This window comes from Cyanistes caeruleus, unplaced genomic scaffold (assembly GCF_971803275.1).
Source record: "Cyanistes caeruleus unplaced genomic scaffold, bCyaCae1.hap1.1 HAP1_SUPER_30, whole genome shotgun sequence".
Lineage (NCBI taxonomy): Eukaryota > Metazoa > Chordata > Aves > Passeriformes > Paridae > Cyanistes > Cyanistes caeruleus.
In genome coordinates, this window is record NW_028256295.1 from 1300824 (window position 1) to 1316640 (window position 15817).

General features: G+C 55.3%; 1 protein-coding gene and 1 long non-coding RNA gene across 4 annotated transcripts in view; one reads left to right on the plus strand and one right to left on the minus strand.

The window, feature by feature from the left end:
* Positions 1–7339: 7339 nt before the first annotated feature.
* Positions 7340–11916, minus strand: LOC147645257 (uncharacterized). Of its 3 annotated transcripts, XR_015282418.1 has the most exons (6): positions 11692–11914; positions 11264–11335; positions 11104–11175; positions 9334–11016; positions 8142–8307; positions 7340–7611 (listed from the first exon to the last, which is right to left on the minus strand). It is a non-coding gene; the product is annotated as an uncharacterized LOC147645257 (long non-coding RNA). The 3 variants fall into 3 exon arrangements; XR_015282417.1 differs by having other exon boundaries at positions 9334–11175; positions 11692–11916; XR_015282416.1 differs by having other exon boundaries at positions 11104–11335.
* Positions 11917–14651: 2735 nt separating this feature from the next.
* Positions 14652–15817, plus strand: part of LOC147645258 (uncharacterized) — an 86171-nt gene continuing 85005 nt past the window's right edge. Inside the window, exon 1 of the mRNA XM_086874763.1 lies at positions 14652–14688. Coding sequence (XP_086730889.1) covers positions 14652–14688 — 37 coding nt within the window. The remainder of the gene's footprint in view (positions 14689–15817) is intronic.

Here is a 15817-nt window from a genome sequence, read left to right on the forward strand (position 1 = left end):
CACCTGATTGTGCTCTTGATTTCTCCCACTGCAAGAGATGTAGAATCATCTCAACTGAACACAGAAACAAACTCCCTCTGTCAGCCCATCTTCATGTTCCAGATCACTTTCCAGATGTCCAGGGGGCTGTTGGAATGATGAGCTCTCCACTGCTGGCTGCAGGCTCTGGAGATTCTTTCTCCACATTCAGCCAGGCTTGTATTCCCCAACAACTCCTGGCAGCCCATCATGTTTTCTTTGGGTAGAAGAGGAACAATGAAAACCTCACCAATGGCACAACTCCCCTGTGCACAAGGAAAAGAAAGAACAAGTTGTCAAGTTCTTCAAATATTTGTCCTGCTTTGCTGCAAGAGTTGTGCTGCACTCACAGTGTGGGGAGCCAAGAGAAGCTGCAGCTGGGGGCACATCTTGTGACAGGAGCTGTGCCTTGTTCTCCAGGACAGGTTTTTGGAAAGAACAGACGGGACTGGGGAGAAGATTCTGGGAAAATGGAAACAGCTTTTTTAAGAAATGAAAATAAAATCCAAAGAAACAAACAATATGTTTTTCTCTATTTTTCTCTATTTATTTTTCTCTCTATTCTCTATTTTTATTTTTCCCTTTTCCATCTTGCGCTGTTTCTCCATCCCATTCATTCCAAATGGCTCTCACCTCTAAGATCTGAGACTTGGCAAGTTTTAGACCCTGTAAAATACCCTGAGCTATAGCCAGTTTGCCTTGCCCTGTTTTCCTTGGAAAGCAATGCTGGAGACACAAGTGCAGTGCTCGGCTCAGGTACAAATTCTGCATTCAGGGAATGTGCTCAGACGGTGTCTGACCCTCAGCAGGGACAAGGCACAGCAGCAGCCAAGGGCATTGCTGTGCCCCTGTGCAGGAGTCCAGACTCTGGCTCTTGGCTCAGCAGGGCAAAGTTGCCGTGTTTGGCCAGGCTCAGGGGCTGCCCGGGGAGCGCGGGGCTCGGGGCGGGGCCGAGCGGGCAACGGACAAACGGACACGGGGACAAACGGCCCCGGTGCTTCAGTTGCAGCGGCAGCGGCGGCAGCAGCAGCGAAAGAAGCGATTTTACCAATTTTCTGTGTCTCCTCTCCCTCTCCCACTGTCCCTCATCTTCTCCCCGTCTCCCTTTCCCAGTGCCCCCTCCTCTTCCAGTTTCCCTCTCCCCGTGCCCACCCGGGCCATGCCCCCAGCCCGCCCCCGGCTCCGGCCCCGTCCCCGTCCCCGCCCATCCCGCCGAGGTCTCCTCTTCGCCTGGCTCTGGCTGTGCTGGGCGGGCATCAGTGCCAGGGGCTGGGGCGGCATCGCTGCCCTCTGGCTCCGCCTGGCCCGACCCCGGCCCCGGCCCCGGCCCCGGCCCCGGCCCCGGCCCCGGCCCCGGCCCCGGCCCCGGCCCCGGCTCCTCCCGGGGCCCGCGGAGGACACAGGCGGTGCGGCCGCTGCCGCCGCCTCCGCTGCGGCTTCCCCGGCCCGAGCTCCGCCGCTGTCGCGTTCCAATGAGGGAACGCCTGCGGGTGCCCGGCCCGGGGAGCTCGGGGAGCGCTCGGGGGCCGTTCCTGGCCCCGGGCCGAGCACTGACGGCCGCGTCTCTTCCCCAGGGAAGGCGCAGCAGGCCCTGCAGCAGCGCTACCGAGTGGGTTCACTGCTGGGGCGCGGCGGCTTTGGCAGAGTTTTTGCGGCCACTCGGCTCTCGGACGGACTCCCGGTGAGCAGAGGGGCCGGCGGCGGGCGGAGGAGGAGGAGGGGGCGGAGGAGGAGGATGGGGCTGGACACGGTGGGCGGTGAGCTGAATCCGCTGTTCCCTTTGGCTTGCAGGTGGCCATCAAAAAGGTGCCACGGAACCGCGTCCGGCACTGGGGCGAGCTGGTGAGTGAGCGGGGCCAGCGGCAGAAGCCGGGCCGTGCCGGGCGGGGATGAGCCGGGGCCCGGCAGGGTGGGAGCCGCCAGGACACCTGGAGGGAGAGCGGGCGTGGGGCCAGCGGAGGGCACAGAGCATCCCGGGCTGGCTGAGGGCTTCCCGAGCCCTGGCACGGCCTCAGCCCCACTGACGGCACCGTGCTCCTCCCGCAGCCCGACGGCACCAGCGCACCCCTGGAGATAGTGCTGCTGGACAAGGTGTCCACAGGCTTCCCCGGTGTGGTGCAGCTGCTGGAATGGTTTGAGCTCCCCAACACCATCGTGATGGTGCTGGAGCGCCCGGAGCGGTGTCAGGACCTGCGGCGTTTCATTCGGGCACGGAGGTTCCTGTCCGAGGAAGAGGCGCGGGAGCTGTTCCAGCAGGTGCTGGCGGCCGTGCGGCACTGCACCAGCTGCGGGGTCCTGCACCGAGATATCAAACCTGAGAACGTCTTGGTAGACCTGGACACCGGCGAGGCAAAACTGATCGACTTCGGCTGTGGCACCTACCTGCAGGACACAGCCTACACTCAGTTTGCAGGTGAGCCCACACAGGGGTGGTGATCCTGGTCCTGGCATCTCCTGGCCCAACATCTCCTGGCCCAGCCTGGGTGTGGCAGGAGGGATTCTCCCTTTGGCTGCCAGTCAGAGGACTGAGTCTTCAGCCAAGTTGCTTATGAGCAGAACTGGGTGAGGACCCATTTTCCATCCCTGCTGGCAGCCTTTGCCTGCCACTCTGCCCAGGACTGGGGCTGGGGCTGGGGCAGCCAGCCTGACAAAACCCCCGTGGGTGGGAGTAGCAGCGATGGGGTGGCAGAACCTACGCACCAGCTGGTTTGGTGTGCAGGTGAGAAAAGGCTTGGACTGCTCTGCTCACCTGGTTTGCCTTGGTTCAAAATATTTTTTGGGCAATGCCAGCAGGGAGGATATGGGTGTGGTTTTTCCCCAGCACTGAGTGGGTATTTCCCTTTGTGTGTCATGGTCGGGCCTTGCCAGGGTTTCTGCTGCCCTCTTCCAGCACCAGTGGCTTCTTTTCCAACCCCGGGTTTGTACCCAAGTCCCAGGTGCTGGTGAGAGGGCAGCAGGTCACCCCGTGTGCCACTGGGGTAGTCCCCACATGCCCAGGGATGCTGGGGCCAGGCTCTGGGAGCAGCAGCATCCCCCTGATGAGCTCCATCCATATTCCATAGGAACACCGTCATACAGCCCCCCGGAATGGAACGACTTCGGCTGGTACCATGGCGAGGCAGCGACCGTCTGGTCCCTGGGCATCCTGCTGCACGAGATGGTCTGCGGGGAGCACCCTTTCAGGAGGGGCAGGAACATCAGATGGGGCCAGCTCCCGCTGCCACAACGGCTCTCCCAAGGTGGATCCTCATCCCTGGGCACGGGGGGAACACCAGTGTTGGGAGACAGCAGCGGGCTCGTGAGCATCCCGCTCTGGCAGCTGCTGAGGAGGTGGCACATGTCCTGCTCTCCTGCTCTCCTCCAAAACAAAGAATTGATGGGAAAGTTTAGGCCCAGCTCTGAGCACATCCAGCGTGGCCTGGGCACGGGAATAGTGGGGCAAAGCAGACAGGAGCCTTCTCCAACTGACCAGTGGTTTGTGGTTTCTCTCCCCAGACTGCCAGATTCTGATCAGGTGGTGTTTATCCCTGAACTCCTTGGACAGGCCCTCATTAGAAGACCTGTCCTGTGATCCCTGGATGCAGGATATTCATCAGCCCTAGAAGAAGGGAGAGAGCCACAGGCACAGTGATGCAGGGACCTGGTAAGTTACAGCTCCACACATGCCCTGGCAATCAGCAGCAAAGAAACCCAGGCTTTTTTGTCCTGCCTGTGTCACTGCACTGGGGTCATTGAATGGGAACACACAGCCCTTGTGCTGGAGCTGAGCTGCTCTGCCCAGCACTGGTGGGCACCATCTGAGCTGGTTTTGCTTGTCCTGCTTCACTGACAGCCGGGCCCTGGGCAGAACCCTGACAGCCTGGTGTCACCCCAGGGAAGAAGGAGCCCCTGGAGAAGCTGTACCAGGTGGGGCTGCTGCTGCTGCTGCTGGAGACATGGAGGACAGCAGCAAGGATGACAACCTCTTCCTCCACCTGGCCAGCGGGAGCTGGCGATGATGGACTTTGATTCTGGCACCTTCTTCAAAGCCAGGCTCCACAGGGAATTTTCAGGTAAGTCCAGACCCAGGGGGATGCTCCCAGATTTGTGCATTGGCCGGGAACCAAAGGTTTCCCCTTTGCTGGGGCAGATGCAACTGATTCCTCAGTGGCTGCCCAGCTGGTTTTTGGCAGGGCTGGGGACGTGGGCTGGGGTGGTTACGAAATGGGAGTGGGATCCTGGCCCTGCCAACAGCCCCCAGCACCCACCGTGCCCCGGGCTGGGGCTGGGGCAGCCAGCCCGACACAAACAAACCCCCATGGCAGGAGCACAGGTGGGACTCCAGAACCTGAGCACGGCTGCTTTGCTGTGCAGGCAAGGAAGGGCTTGGGCTGCTCCACTCCCCTGCTTTGCTTTGGGATCACCGTGATTTTGGGGGACAGTGCAGGGGGAAAGGGAGAAAGCATGGGCTTTCCTCACCCATGGGTGGGTTTTTCCCCAGAATGTAGGGGTTGGGCCTTCCTCAAGCTCCTGTCAGACATAAGATTTTTTACCATTTTTCTGGTTTCCCCTTTTTGTCTGTAACCTATTTTCATTAATTTGTTGTTTGTTTTTCTAAAGGAAGCGTTCTAGATGGGGTCTAGTCTGGATCAGGAAGTGCTTGGGACCAGCTGTGGCGTGGATGGGCCGTGCCCTTGGAGAAGACTGAGGACATCGTTTGGGACCAGCTTTTCTTGTGGCAGCGGATGGTGTGAGGTGGGTCCTCATCTCCTTGGCATGGCTGGGACAAGAGCTTTTGGGAGATGGCAGCGGGCACAGGAGCATCCCGCTCTGGGCAGCTGCTGAGGGGCTGGATCTGCCGTGGCTGGCTGCAGGCTGGGCACATGTCCTGCCCTCCTGCTCTGCTCCCCAAGGCAGCAGTGATGGGCAGCTTTGGGCCCAGCTCTGAGCACGGCCAGCATGGCCTGGGCACCGCGGCTGGCTGGGACAAGGGGACAGGAGCCTTCAGCTGACGGGCGGTTTCTGCTTTCTCTCCTTGCAGCCGGGCTCTGCGGATGCTGAGGCTGCTCTGGGCTCTGCCAGGGCTCTGCTGGGCTCAGCACCGGGCCGGGATCAGCCAAAGAAGAAACGCTGTGACCTGCAGCAGAGACTTGAGCATTTTGGCAATGCAGCTCAAGTCTGCAGAGTGTCCACCTCCAAGGGAAAACATGACACCTCCCAAAAATTAAACTTGTTCCATAACTTCTGAAATGAAATCCATCTGGGATGACCCCAAATGACATTTTTCATCTTGCTCAAGCTGTAGCTCAGCCCTTCTCTGAACAGTTCTGTCCCACACCTGCCTTTTACTTCACAACTGCTCCCTCCTTTCCCCCAGTGAGTTCCCAGCCCATCACAATCTCCATCACACTGCAGCCTTCCTTGATGCCCCTCACCACGAGTAAGGCCAAGCCCCAGTCTCAGGGACTCATCCTGTCAGTGGCTGAAGAACAGCAATGTTTCAGAAGTCTGGTGGGAGTTTAGTGTCTTTCAGAGCTGCTCTCCAGCCTTCCGGTCTCCTCACTGCTGAGTTCCCACTCCCTTTTCCTCATCCATCAGGATGAGCTCTGTGAATCCCCTTGTGATAAATGGAAATGATTTGTGCTAACTAAATTGTAACTGTTTGGAAAGTTATTATTAGAAGCAATCAGGGGAATTGGTGTTACAAGCAGATGTACCCCTTTAAAAATGTTACATGTCAAAATTAAGATAGATTATGTAGTTCTGGGATAAGTAATGTCCCAAGAGAAAATTGACCATGAGATGGACAAAGTTGGAACGACTTTAGGCATAGGGCCTGAAAATTATGAAATGTAAGACTAATTAGTGGAGCACAATGCTTACTTGCATAACACAACACTTAGTAAGCATGCACAGCCTTTAAGGTTATCCAGAGGACAACGAGGATGAATGTAAGCCTTCATCCAAAAGACCACCAAAAGAAGACTGAAGACCCCCTAGCAACAAATGAAGCATGCACCATGACGAATAGTGACGTAAAGTCAAAGAATCAGAAATATGAGAAAACTTAAGAGAAACATTAATGAATATTATAAGCATACAGTATATGAGTTTTGTTTGAATTGCTTTGTTTTGTATGTGAGGTGGGGTGAGAAGTCCTCTCTGTAGCCCGGTCAGTTTTGCTTATGCTTTAATCATACTTAATTACTGGCAAACTATATTCACACACATACATACATACATACATACATACATATATATATATATATATATATATATGAAGATATTCACTAAATTGTACTCTTTTACTAAATTGTATTCCTTTTATACCAAATTGTTATTCAAATTACTAAATTGAATTCTTTTACTAAATTTTATTCTTGTATTCAATTCACTAAATTGTATAATTTTTTTCCCTTGTTATTTAATTGCTATTAACTCAGTCGATCTAGTTGTCTGATTTTAATTTCATTTACAACAGCACCAAGAAGAAAAGGGGCTTACTGAGAGCAAGCAAACTTAATCCTCTGCCAGGACACAAATTTAGAGGGCAAAAAATTAAAAAAACCCACAGCATCAGCCACACTTCTTAGTGAGAAGGGTTGGAACTCTCTGCCCTCAACACTTCCCCAGCAGGTTTACAAAGGGAACTGGGATCTAAGCTGTGCCCTCTGAACCAACAGAGCCAGCCTCCCTTCAGGGTGAGAAGCCACAGCCTCAGTTATAGCCCTGGGTGCCTCCTGTGCCCCAGAGAATGGCTGTGGTTGTAAATGTGTGTTTGGCTGCAGCACAGGGCCAGGGTAAAGCTCGGCAGCCTCATCAGAGCCCACGGCCACGGCCCTTCCCTGCTGTGGCCCTCACCTGGCCCGGCCCGGCCCGGCCCGAGCAGCCTGGACTGGCCTCAAGGGATGGGCTCTGCCTGCCCGCTGTGCCCACAGGCCGGGCCCAAGGGCTCACAAGAGGCTTCCTCCCAGCTTTGCAAAACCTCGGCCAAGAGTGTCCCATTTGCTGTGCTGAGAAGAGTAAAAAACCCTCTCAATTTAACCCTGCTGCACTCCTCATGGGGGATCCCTGCACACCTCAGGAGAGAGCCCAAATTTTCCCTGTGTGTCTCATGAGGTGCAGGCCCAGGTGATGCCACTGAAGGAAATGTGCCCTCACAGCCCAGGGACGCTCAGCATGGGCTCCCCCAGCCCCTCAGGGCCCCACCGCTGGTCACGGCAGCCCCTGCCTGGCTCCTGCCTGCCCACACCGTGGGCACCCCTGGCTGTTCCTGGACATGGAGCTCAGCCAGGGCTGGTGCTGTGTGGGCTTTGCTGGTGGTACCAGCTGGACACTGGGGTGAGAGCTCCATCTCTTTATTGGAACAAAAAACATGGGCCAACCCCTGCTCTGCTGCACAGGGGCTGCCCAGTTTCAGTCCTGGCAGGGACCAGGGCCAGGGGGCTCAGGGGTAGAGGTCTCGCATGGGAGGTGGGGGTCTTGGGATGCCCTCAAGATGGGGATGCAGATGTAGCTTGGCACATGGGGACAGATGTGAAGAGCGGGGATGACAGATGCAGCTTCTCAGTGACCAAAGTCTTTCGCCAGTCTTCTGAAGGTGCAGAGGCGCTCCTGTGGAGAGAGGAGGTGGCTGAGGCCCCCAGCTGCTGCTGGCACACAGAGACCCTCCTGCACAGCAGGGCCCAGAGCTGCCAAGGCTCCCCAGCACGGCTGGAGCTGCTGGCACAGCTTGGCCCAGCTGGACAGCTGCCCCTCAAGGCCCTGGAGAGCAGGGGATGGCTCTGGGCAGAGTCCCTGGCCAGGAGCGGGCCCCAGAGCACCTCTGCCTGTCAAGGACAATCTCGTCCCCGCTCTTTCTCCTGCCCACCTTGCTTTGCCTCTGCCCGCTGCTCCTGGGGCTGCTCTTGGCCAGGCAGCCTCAGTGGCAGCCAGCACTGGCTGCAGCCCCAGCGGGCTCCCCAGGACAAGGCCCAGCAATTAAGAGGCCAATGGAAGCCCTGGGCAGCAGCAGAACTCTCAGCAGAGTGTTTTGGGCAACCAAGGACTAGCCACAAGTCCACAGCAGCCTCACTGGGAATGTTTCCTGGCTATGAGCAGCCTTTCAAGAAGCTGTTGGAGGCCGAGATCAGCAAAACACTCACCGTTTTGTCTTCCAGCAATACCAGATTCCGGCACAGCACACCATCAGGAAAAGTGCTCCACCAGCCACAATGGCCATTAACTTAATCAAACCATGTGTTCCCTGGTAGAAAACTCTTCTCATGCTTTCCCAGATGTTCTGAGCACGTGCTGTGGTGCCAGCTGCATCTGTGGGAGCAATGGGCAGCGTGAGCCTCTGCTGTGCTCCACGGCTGAGCTGGCAGCACGCTGGATACAGCCAGGACATTCTCTGTTTCCCCCAGAGCTGGGGCCTGCAGGCACCTTGCCACCCCTTGGTACAAGACTGCTCAACCCCCTGAGCTTGAATGCACAATTTCTCTGTGCTGTGCTGGTCTTCTCCAGGCAATACTTGTCAAAGACATGGATAAGGATCAGGAAAATGCCCAGGGTTTTGGAAATGCTCCAGGGCCACCCCTCTTCCAAACAGACACTAAACCTGAACTACCCCGATACCAGGAAATCTCAGGGGATCTCAGGGTGTGCATGGCCTGTGCTGCACTTTGGGCTCCTGTCAGCTGATGCCAAATGCCTTCCTGCAGAGGCTGATGAGAAGCTGCAGCTCCTTCCAGGGCTGGGAAACACCTCTGCAGGGCATGAAAGCAGAAGTGGGGCAGTGAGGCTCCCATGGATCCCTTCCTGCTGTGCCAGGCACGGTGTGTCCAGATGTGCAGAGAAAGCCCCCGGCTGCTGAGTCTCAGGAGAAGGCTGAGGGACATGGACCCACCACAGTGTCCCTCCAGATCATTCAGAATTATGTCCAGATATTTGAGTTCCCCCATTGCTACATTACTATCTCCTATAGGTTTGTTCTTCTTCCTCAGGGGAACATAATATAAAGTATTTCCATTTCCCAGGAATGGATCCCACAGAACCAGTGCTCAGCCTGTGGGGTCAGCAGGGACACACCACACCCCTGTGATGGGAGCTGGGCTTGCTTGCAGAATCCAGCTCAGGAGCTGGGAAAGTCCTTGCTTCAGACACACCTGTAACTCAACAGCCACAGAAGCTTCTTTCATCTCTGCTGCACAGGCAGCACTGAGCCACAGGAGCGGTGAGAGGATCACACAGGACGAGGGCACACACGTGCACGGCTCTGTCCTGGCACCTGCAGCGATGCCGCCCTGGCCAAGCCTTGAGCTGGCAGCTCTCCCAGGGGGAAAGGCCTTCACTTACCCTCATAATCTTCCTCATCATCAGGCTCAGTAACTGATATGGACGGGGAATCCAGATCATCCTCATCATCAGGTTCATCTGCAAAGAAAGGCAGGACAGAACAGCTCCTGTGACACTGCTGAAGATTCTTCTTCATGCTGGAGTGGCAGTGAGTGCACCTGGGTGATTGGTGCCCTCCAAGGCACTCCCTCATCTCCACCTTCCACTCAGGAGCAGGAGCAGGGGGACCACATGACTGCAGGGGCCCCACAATGGGATGGAAGGAGCCCCTTGCATGGCAGTCAGGGGAGAAAGGACTCCCTGGAGCTGCCAGCAGCTCTGAACTGAGCCCCAGGCAGGGCCAGAGCTTGGCAGCAGGAGCAGGAGCAACTCAGGTTCCCTGGGGCCAGAAATGAGCCACACAAGGCACAGCCCTGGGGCACAGCCCTGGGCCTGGCCCCTTCCTCTCTGCTCTTTTCCATGGCTGCACAGGGCACACAGAAGGTGACATTGGCATTGCACATGGGAAGAAGATTGACAGCTAAATGCTCCTTCCTCCCACTGACAGCAATGCTGTGGGATCACTCAGGGCTCCAGAAGGGAGCAGGGTGAGGTTTCCAGAATCCATCAACCTTCAGACTCTCAAGGGAAATGGCACATGAGTGAGCTCTTGCCACCTTGACACTGATTGTTCTGTGCAGAAAGGGACATTGAGAACTTGCCTCCAGCATCTGGCAAGGTCTTCAAACCGCCATTTACCAGCACTTCCAGATGCTCCATGTCACGATCCCAATCTAGAAGGGAGCACAGATCAGAACCATTCCATGGTGTGCTGGGATCCCCTTCTGCCTTAGGGAACTGGGCACTGCAAGGGGGTCAGGTAAGGCCATGGGAGCCAGATGTCAATGGACATGGCCAAAGCTGCAGAGGAGCCTGAGGAAAGCTCTGGACTGGCTCTGGACATTCTCAACACCTTTTCCATGCTCTGCGCAAAATCCCTGAAAGGCAGGCACTGCCAAGCAGCAGAGATTTACAGCTCAAGCCTCAGCAGGGCTCAGGCCCTGGGGCACAGCAATTACCTCCTGGGACTGTGCCTGGCATGGCCTCCCTTCCTGCAGCAGAGGCTGCCCATGAGCCACTGCTTCCTCCAGGAAACGCTGCCTTCAGCACAGCCTTTGGGTTCATCTCTGGAGAAAGGAAGAGCCACAGCTGGATCAGATGGAACCATTCCCCACTGGGGAGGTGGCATGTTCAAGAGGCAATATTTGTCAAAGTCATGGATAAGGACAAGGAAAACACCCAGGTTATTGGGGCTGGCCAGGGTCCTCCCTCCTCCAAACAGCCCCTACACCTGATCCAGCCTGAGACCAGGAAATTGCAGGGGATCTCAAGGTGTGCATGGCCCATGGTGCAGTTTGGGCTCCCTGTCAGCTGATGCCAAATGCCTTCCTGCTGAGGCTGGGGAGAAGCTGCAGCCAGGCCAGGCTGGGAAACAGCCCTGCAGGGCATGAAAGCAGCAGCAGGGCAGCAAGGCTGCCATGGATCCCTTCCTGCTGTGCCAGGCACGGTGTGTCCAGATGTGCAGAGAAAGCCCCCGGCTGCTGAGTCTCAGGAGAAAGCTGAGGGACGTGGACCCACCATGGCGTCTCTCCAGATCACTCAGCATCTTGTGTCCTGTAGGTTTGTTCCTCCCTATAGGAGGACCTTAACAGAAAGTATTTCCATTTCAGATGAATGGATCCCACAGAACCAGGGCTCAGCCTGTGGGATCAGCAGGGACACACCACTCACCCCTGTGATGGGAGCTGGGCTTGTGAGCAGCAACCAGAAAAGGAGCTTGAAATGTCCTCGCTGCAGACACACCTGCAACTCAACAGACACAGCAGCTTCTGTCACCTGCTTCCTGCCAGGGTGTCAGTGTTTATTCCTTGTTGGGACAGTGAGAACATACCTGCATAGGGCTCCAGAGGCAGAAAATCTTCATGAAGCCAAGCTGCTGAAGAAGCCTTCCTACAACCCTCATCTGGAAGGAAGCACAGATCAGAACCATTCCATGGTGTGCTGGGATCCCATTCTGTTTTAGGGAACTGGGCACTGCAGGGGAGTCAGGTAAGGCCGTGGGAGCCAGATGTCAATGGACATGGCCAAAGCTGCAGAGGGGCCTGGGGAGCTCTGGGCTGGCTCTGGTCACTCTCCACCCTCTTTGCAGGCCCTGTGCAACATCCCTGGAAGGGCAGTGGGACCAGCCCAGGGCCCCTGAGGCCTCTGTCCCTCCCACAGAGGAAACCCTCCCTAAAGCCCTGGGGAAAACCATCCCCAACACCTCCCAGGGAGAAGGGAGCACTGTCCTGGGAAAGGGTACTGAGGCTGCCGGCTCACCTGCTCGCCGTGCTCGCCACGGAGCAGCCTGGGCAGCCCTGTCAGGCAGGGCCACTGCCAGGAGGAGCAGGAGGAGGAGGCGCAGAGCAAAGGCCATGGTGCCTTGCCCACTGCCAGTCCTGCAGCTCTTGCTGCCACCACTGTCCTGACACCGCTGTCCCAATGTCAGCACCGCTGCTGCCGCCGCCGCTGCTGCCACAACAGTCGTGGTCAAGGACTGACTGCTCGGTCCTTGTGGTGCTGTGCAACCACGGGGCTCTGGGACCTCTGTGACCTCAGAGCCTGCTGTCACCTCAGCCTGCTGTCACCCCAGAGCCTTCTGTGACCTCATGGCCTTAGATGTCTGCCCCAAGTGTACTCCCATCTGTACTAGAGGACTGCTCTGACTGTGAATCTTTGACTTCATCAAAGAGTCATTGCTAAACAAAACCTTGGTTTTGCCTGCTGACATTGCTGGACAGGCAGTGTCCCAGGAGATGCTCTTGATGGTTGCCTCTTTTCCTGGGCATGGCACTGGAGGAGGTCCAGGCCCAGTTGATGCCACTGAAGGAAATGTGCCCTCAGCCCAGGGATGCTCAACACAGACTCCCCCAGCCCCTTGGGGCCCTGCCTCTGGTCACAGCAGCCCCTGCCTGGCTCCTGCCTGCCCACACCGTGGTCAGCCCTGCCTGCTCCTGGACATGGAGCTCAGCCAGGGCTGGTGCTGTGTGGGCTTTGCTGGTGGTACCAGCCAGACACTGGGGTGACAGCTCCATCTCTTTATTGGAACAGAAGAGCTGTGTCAGGCCCTGCCCTGGCAGGAGGGACCCACCTTCAGTCCAGGCCACAGAGCAGGGCGGGTCCCTTCAGGGACACAGGGCCTTGCTGTGGGTGGTGGCAGCATCTGCACAGCAGCAAGCTGGTAATGCAGCTGTGACAGGGACATCACGTATGGGCATGGAGATGTGAAATGTGTGGTGCAGGTGTCCCTGAGGGAGGTGTTGGCCTTTCCTGTGAAGCTGCAGAGGGGAACCTGTTGAGAGAGGAGATGGCTGAGGCCCCAGCTGCAGCTGGCACACAGGGACCCTCCTGCACACTGGGAGATTCTCACTGTGCTCAAAGTTTCCCTCTGAAGACTAAGAGCTGAATGTGGATGGGCTTAGCAGCTGATCTGCAGGCCAAACAATTGAGTTAGCAAAAGGAGAAGTTGAGAAAATACAAGTTTATCCATAGCAAGGAAGAAAGCAAGGCCGTTAGCATGGAAACCAATAAAAAGGGATATAAGGGGTATTTGCAGTTGTAATAAATGGAATTGGCTCGTGCTAACTAAATTGTAACTGTTATTAAAGTTCTTATTAGAAACAATCAAGAATCAGTGTTACAAAGCAGATGTACCCCTTTGCAGATGTTACATGTCAAAATTAAGGTACAGGATGTAGTTTAGAAGATAAATGGTGTCTCAAGACCAAAACTGCCTTGAGATGGACCAAAATTAGAACAAATTTAGGCACTGGGCCTAAAGATTAGTAAACATAAGGCTAATTAATAGACTTACATAACACAATGCTCAGTATGTATGCACAAACCTGTAAGGTTATCCAAAGGACAATCAGGAAGAAGAGAAGCCTTCGCCAAAAGACCACCAAAAGAAGACTGAAGACCCCCCTAACAACAACTGAGGCATGTGCCGTGAAGAAAAGTGATGTAAAGTCAGAAAAACTTGAAATAGGAGGGAACTTAGAGGAAACATTAAGGAATATGTATAAGGATACAGTATATAAGTTTAGCTTGAAGTGCTTTGTTTAGAACTTGAGGCAGGGTGGGAAGCCTCTGTACCCTGGTCAGTTTTGCTTATGCTTTAATCATACTTAATTACTAGCAGATTATATATATACATTTTAATTTTTATTAGACTGTAGTATTTTACTAAACTGTATTCTTTTATACCACATTACTATTCAATTTAGTAAATTGTATTCATTTTTAATTAAACTGCCATTAACCCAAGGGACCTAGTTGTCAAAATTCTAATTTCATTTATAACAATATTTTAACAAAGAAGGCTGTTACAACAACATTGGTATTTACCAAACATGACACAACATGAGCTATATTAACAAAGAAGGCCCCTTACGGTGACAACATTCTACTGCTCAAACTGTAAAACATCTTTGTGTACTGATCAGGGGGTAACGATTTACTCTTTACAATCCTGATGCTGAATGTCTCCTGAGGAGGTCTGGTCAGGGAGAAGAATGAGCCCCTTGTGAGCTGCCCCTGTTTGGACAACCTGCTCCTCACCCCGAGCCTCAGCATGTCTGACATCGCCCAGCTGGGACTGACATCCCAAAGCATTGAGAACATTTCTCTTTATAATTTTTCTTTATAATTAAAATCTAATTAATTAATAAAAATAAATTTTTAAGTTTATAATACTATTATTCTGAATTTTTATAACCTAATTTTTATATTTATATAAAAGAATTGATACATTTTGCGCAACTAAAAACATTATCGGTCCTTGGTTCCAAGTACCACAATTCCCTTCATTAATTAATTGGTCACTATTTCTCCCTCTTTATGCTAATTACACATATTTTTAGTCCTTTGACCATCATTTTTATCATTTTCTCAGACAGGGTGAAAGGGGCCACTTTGGGGTCCATGGGGACTTTTCTGAGGAACATTTGGGGCAGTTTTGGGTCGGGGGACGGAACTTAGAGAGAACTTGGGGGTCTGGAGGACACATGGGGAGCCGGGAGGGCACTTGGAGCGGCATTTATGGATTCTGTGAGACAATTCGGGGTTCGGGGGAGCACTTGGGGGTCCAGGGGGGCACTTGGAGGTCATGGAGGGGAATCTGGGGGCCCTTCGGGGTCCGGGCGGGCACTTGGGGGGCTGTAATGGGGAAATCTCTGGGTCGCGGGGGATGATGGGAGTTGTAGGCGCCGGTATAATACGGTTTAATGGGGCCGCGGAGCATGACGGGAGTTGGAGGCTCAGCGCCAATAGGTTCCGGTAAGTCGCGGGGCATGACGGGAGATGAAGTCCCGCCCGGAATAGCGCTCTATGGGCGCCGCGGAGCATGATGGGAGCTGTAGTCCCGGAAGCGGCTCAGAAGGCGCGTTCGGCGGTGTGGGGAAGCGCTTGGAGAAGACTTCTGCGTCCGAGCTGCAGGTGCTCGGGGCGAATGTACACGGCTCGGGAGCACTTGGGGGGAACCTGCGGAGCTGTAACCGGGCTCTTTAGGGCGCGGGGCACGGCAGGAGGTTTGGGCGCGGAACTGTGTTGTGGGATGATGGGAGATGAATTCCCAGCAGTGGCTGGAAGGGGAATCTGTGGGGTCGGGAGCATTCAGGGATCCAGGGACACTTTGGGGGGCCTCGAACGGGCGCTGAGGGGGCACTCGGGGATCCTGAAGGGTCTGGGGGACACATGGGACATATGGGGGGCGATCCCGGGGTTCTGGGGAGTGCAGGGCATATTCCCAGTTCCTCACAACCTGGTCTCAATTGCCCCCTGGAGGCTCCTACTGACTGCCAGTCTGATCCCAGTATGATCCCAGTAGGATCCCAGTATGATGTCAGTACACAGCCAGTGCAATCTCAGCCACTGCCAGGATGATCCCAGTCCAAACCAGTCTCTGCCAGTGCTGCCACTCCTGGGATCCCCCAGCCCTCTCTGTGTTCCCCCCTCCCACATCTCCCCAGAGGAGCCCCAAGGGCTGGCAGTCCCCAGCCAGGGTCCCCAGCCAGCCCCAGGTTGGATCTGCAGCCCCCAATTTTCCCAGTTTCCCTCTCCTTTTCCCCGGGCCGGGTTCCCCCCGTCCCCAGCGTGTGGGAGCAGCGGAGAGCCCTGCGCTGCCCATCCCGACCTGTCCCGGCTCCATCCCCGCTCCTGCCGTGGGCTGTGAGGGGTTTGGGAACGGGGCACCGAGGGTGTCGCTGCTCCTGGGGGAGGAGGAGGAGGGATGGAAGAGGAGGGATGAAGAAGGAGAGAGAGAAGGGATGGAAGTAGGAGAAGGAGGTGGGGTTAAGGAGGAAGAGGAGGAGGAAGGATGGAAGGGGAGGAGAGGGAGGAAGAGGAGGGACAAAGGAGGATCACGGAAAGGAGAAGGAACCACAAGGTTGAGCACTCCTTGAATTCA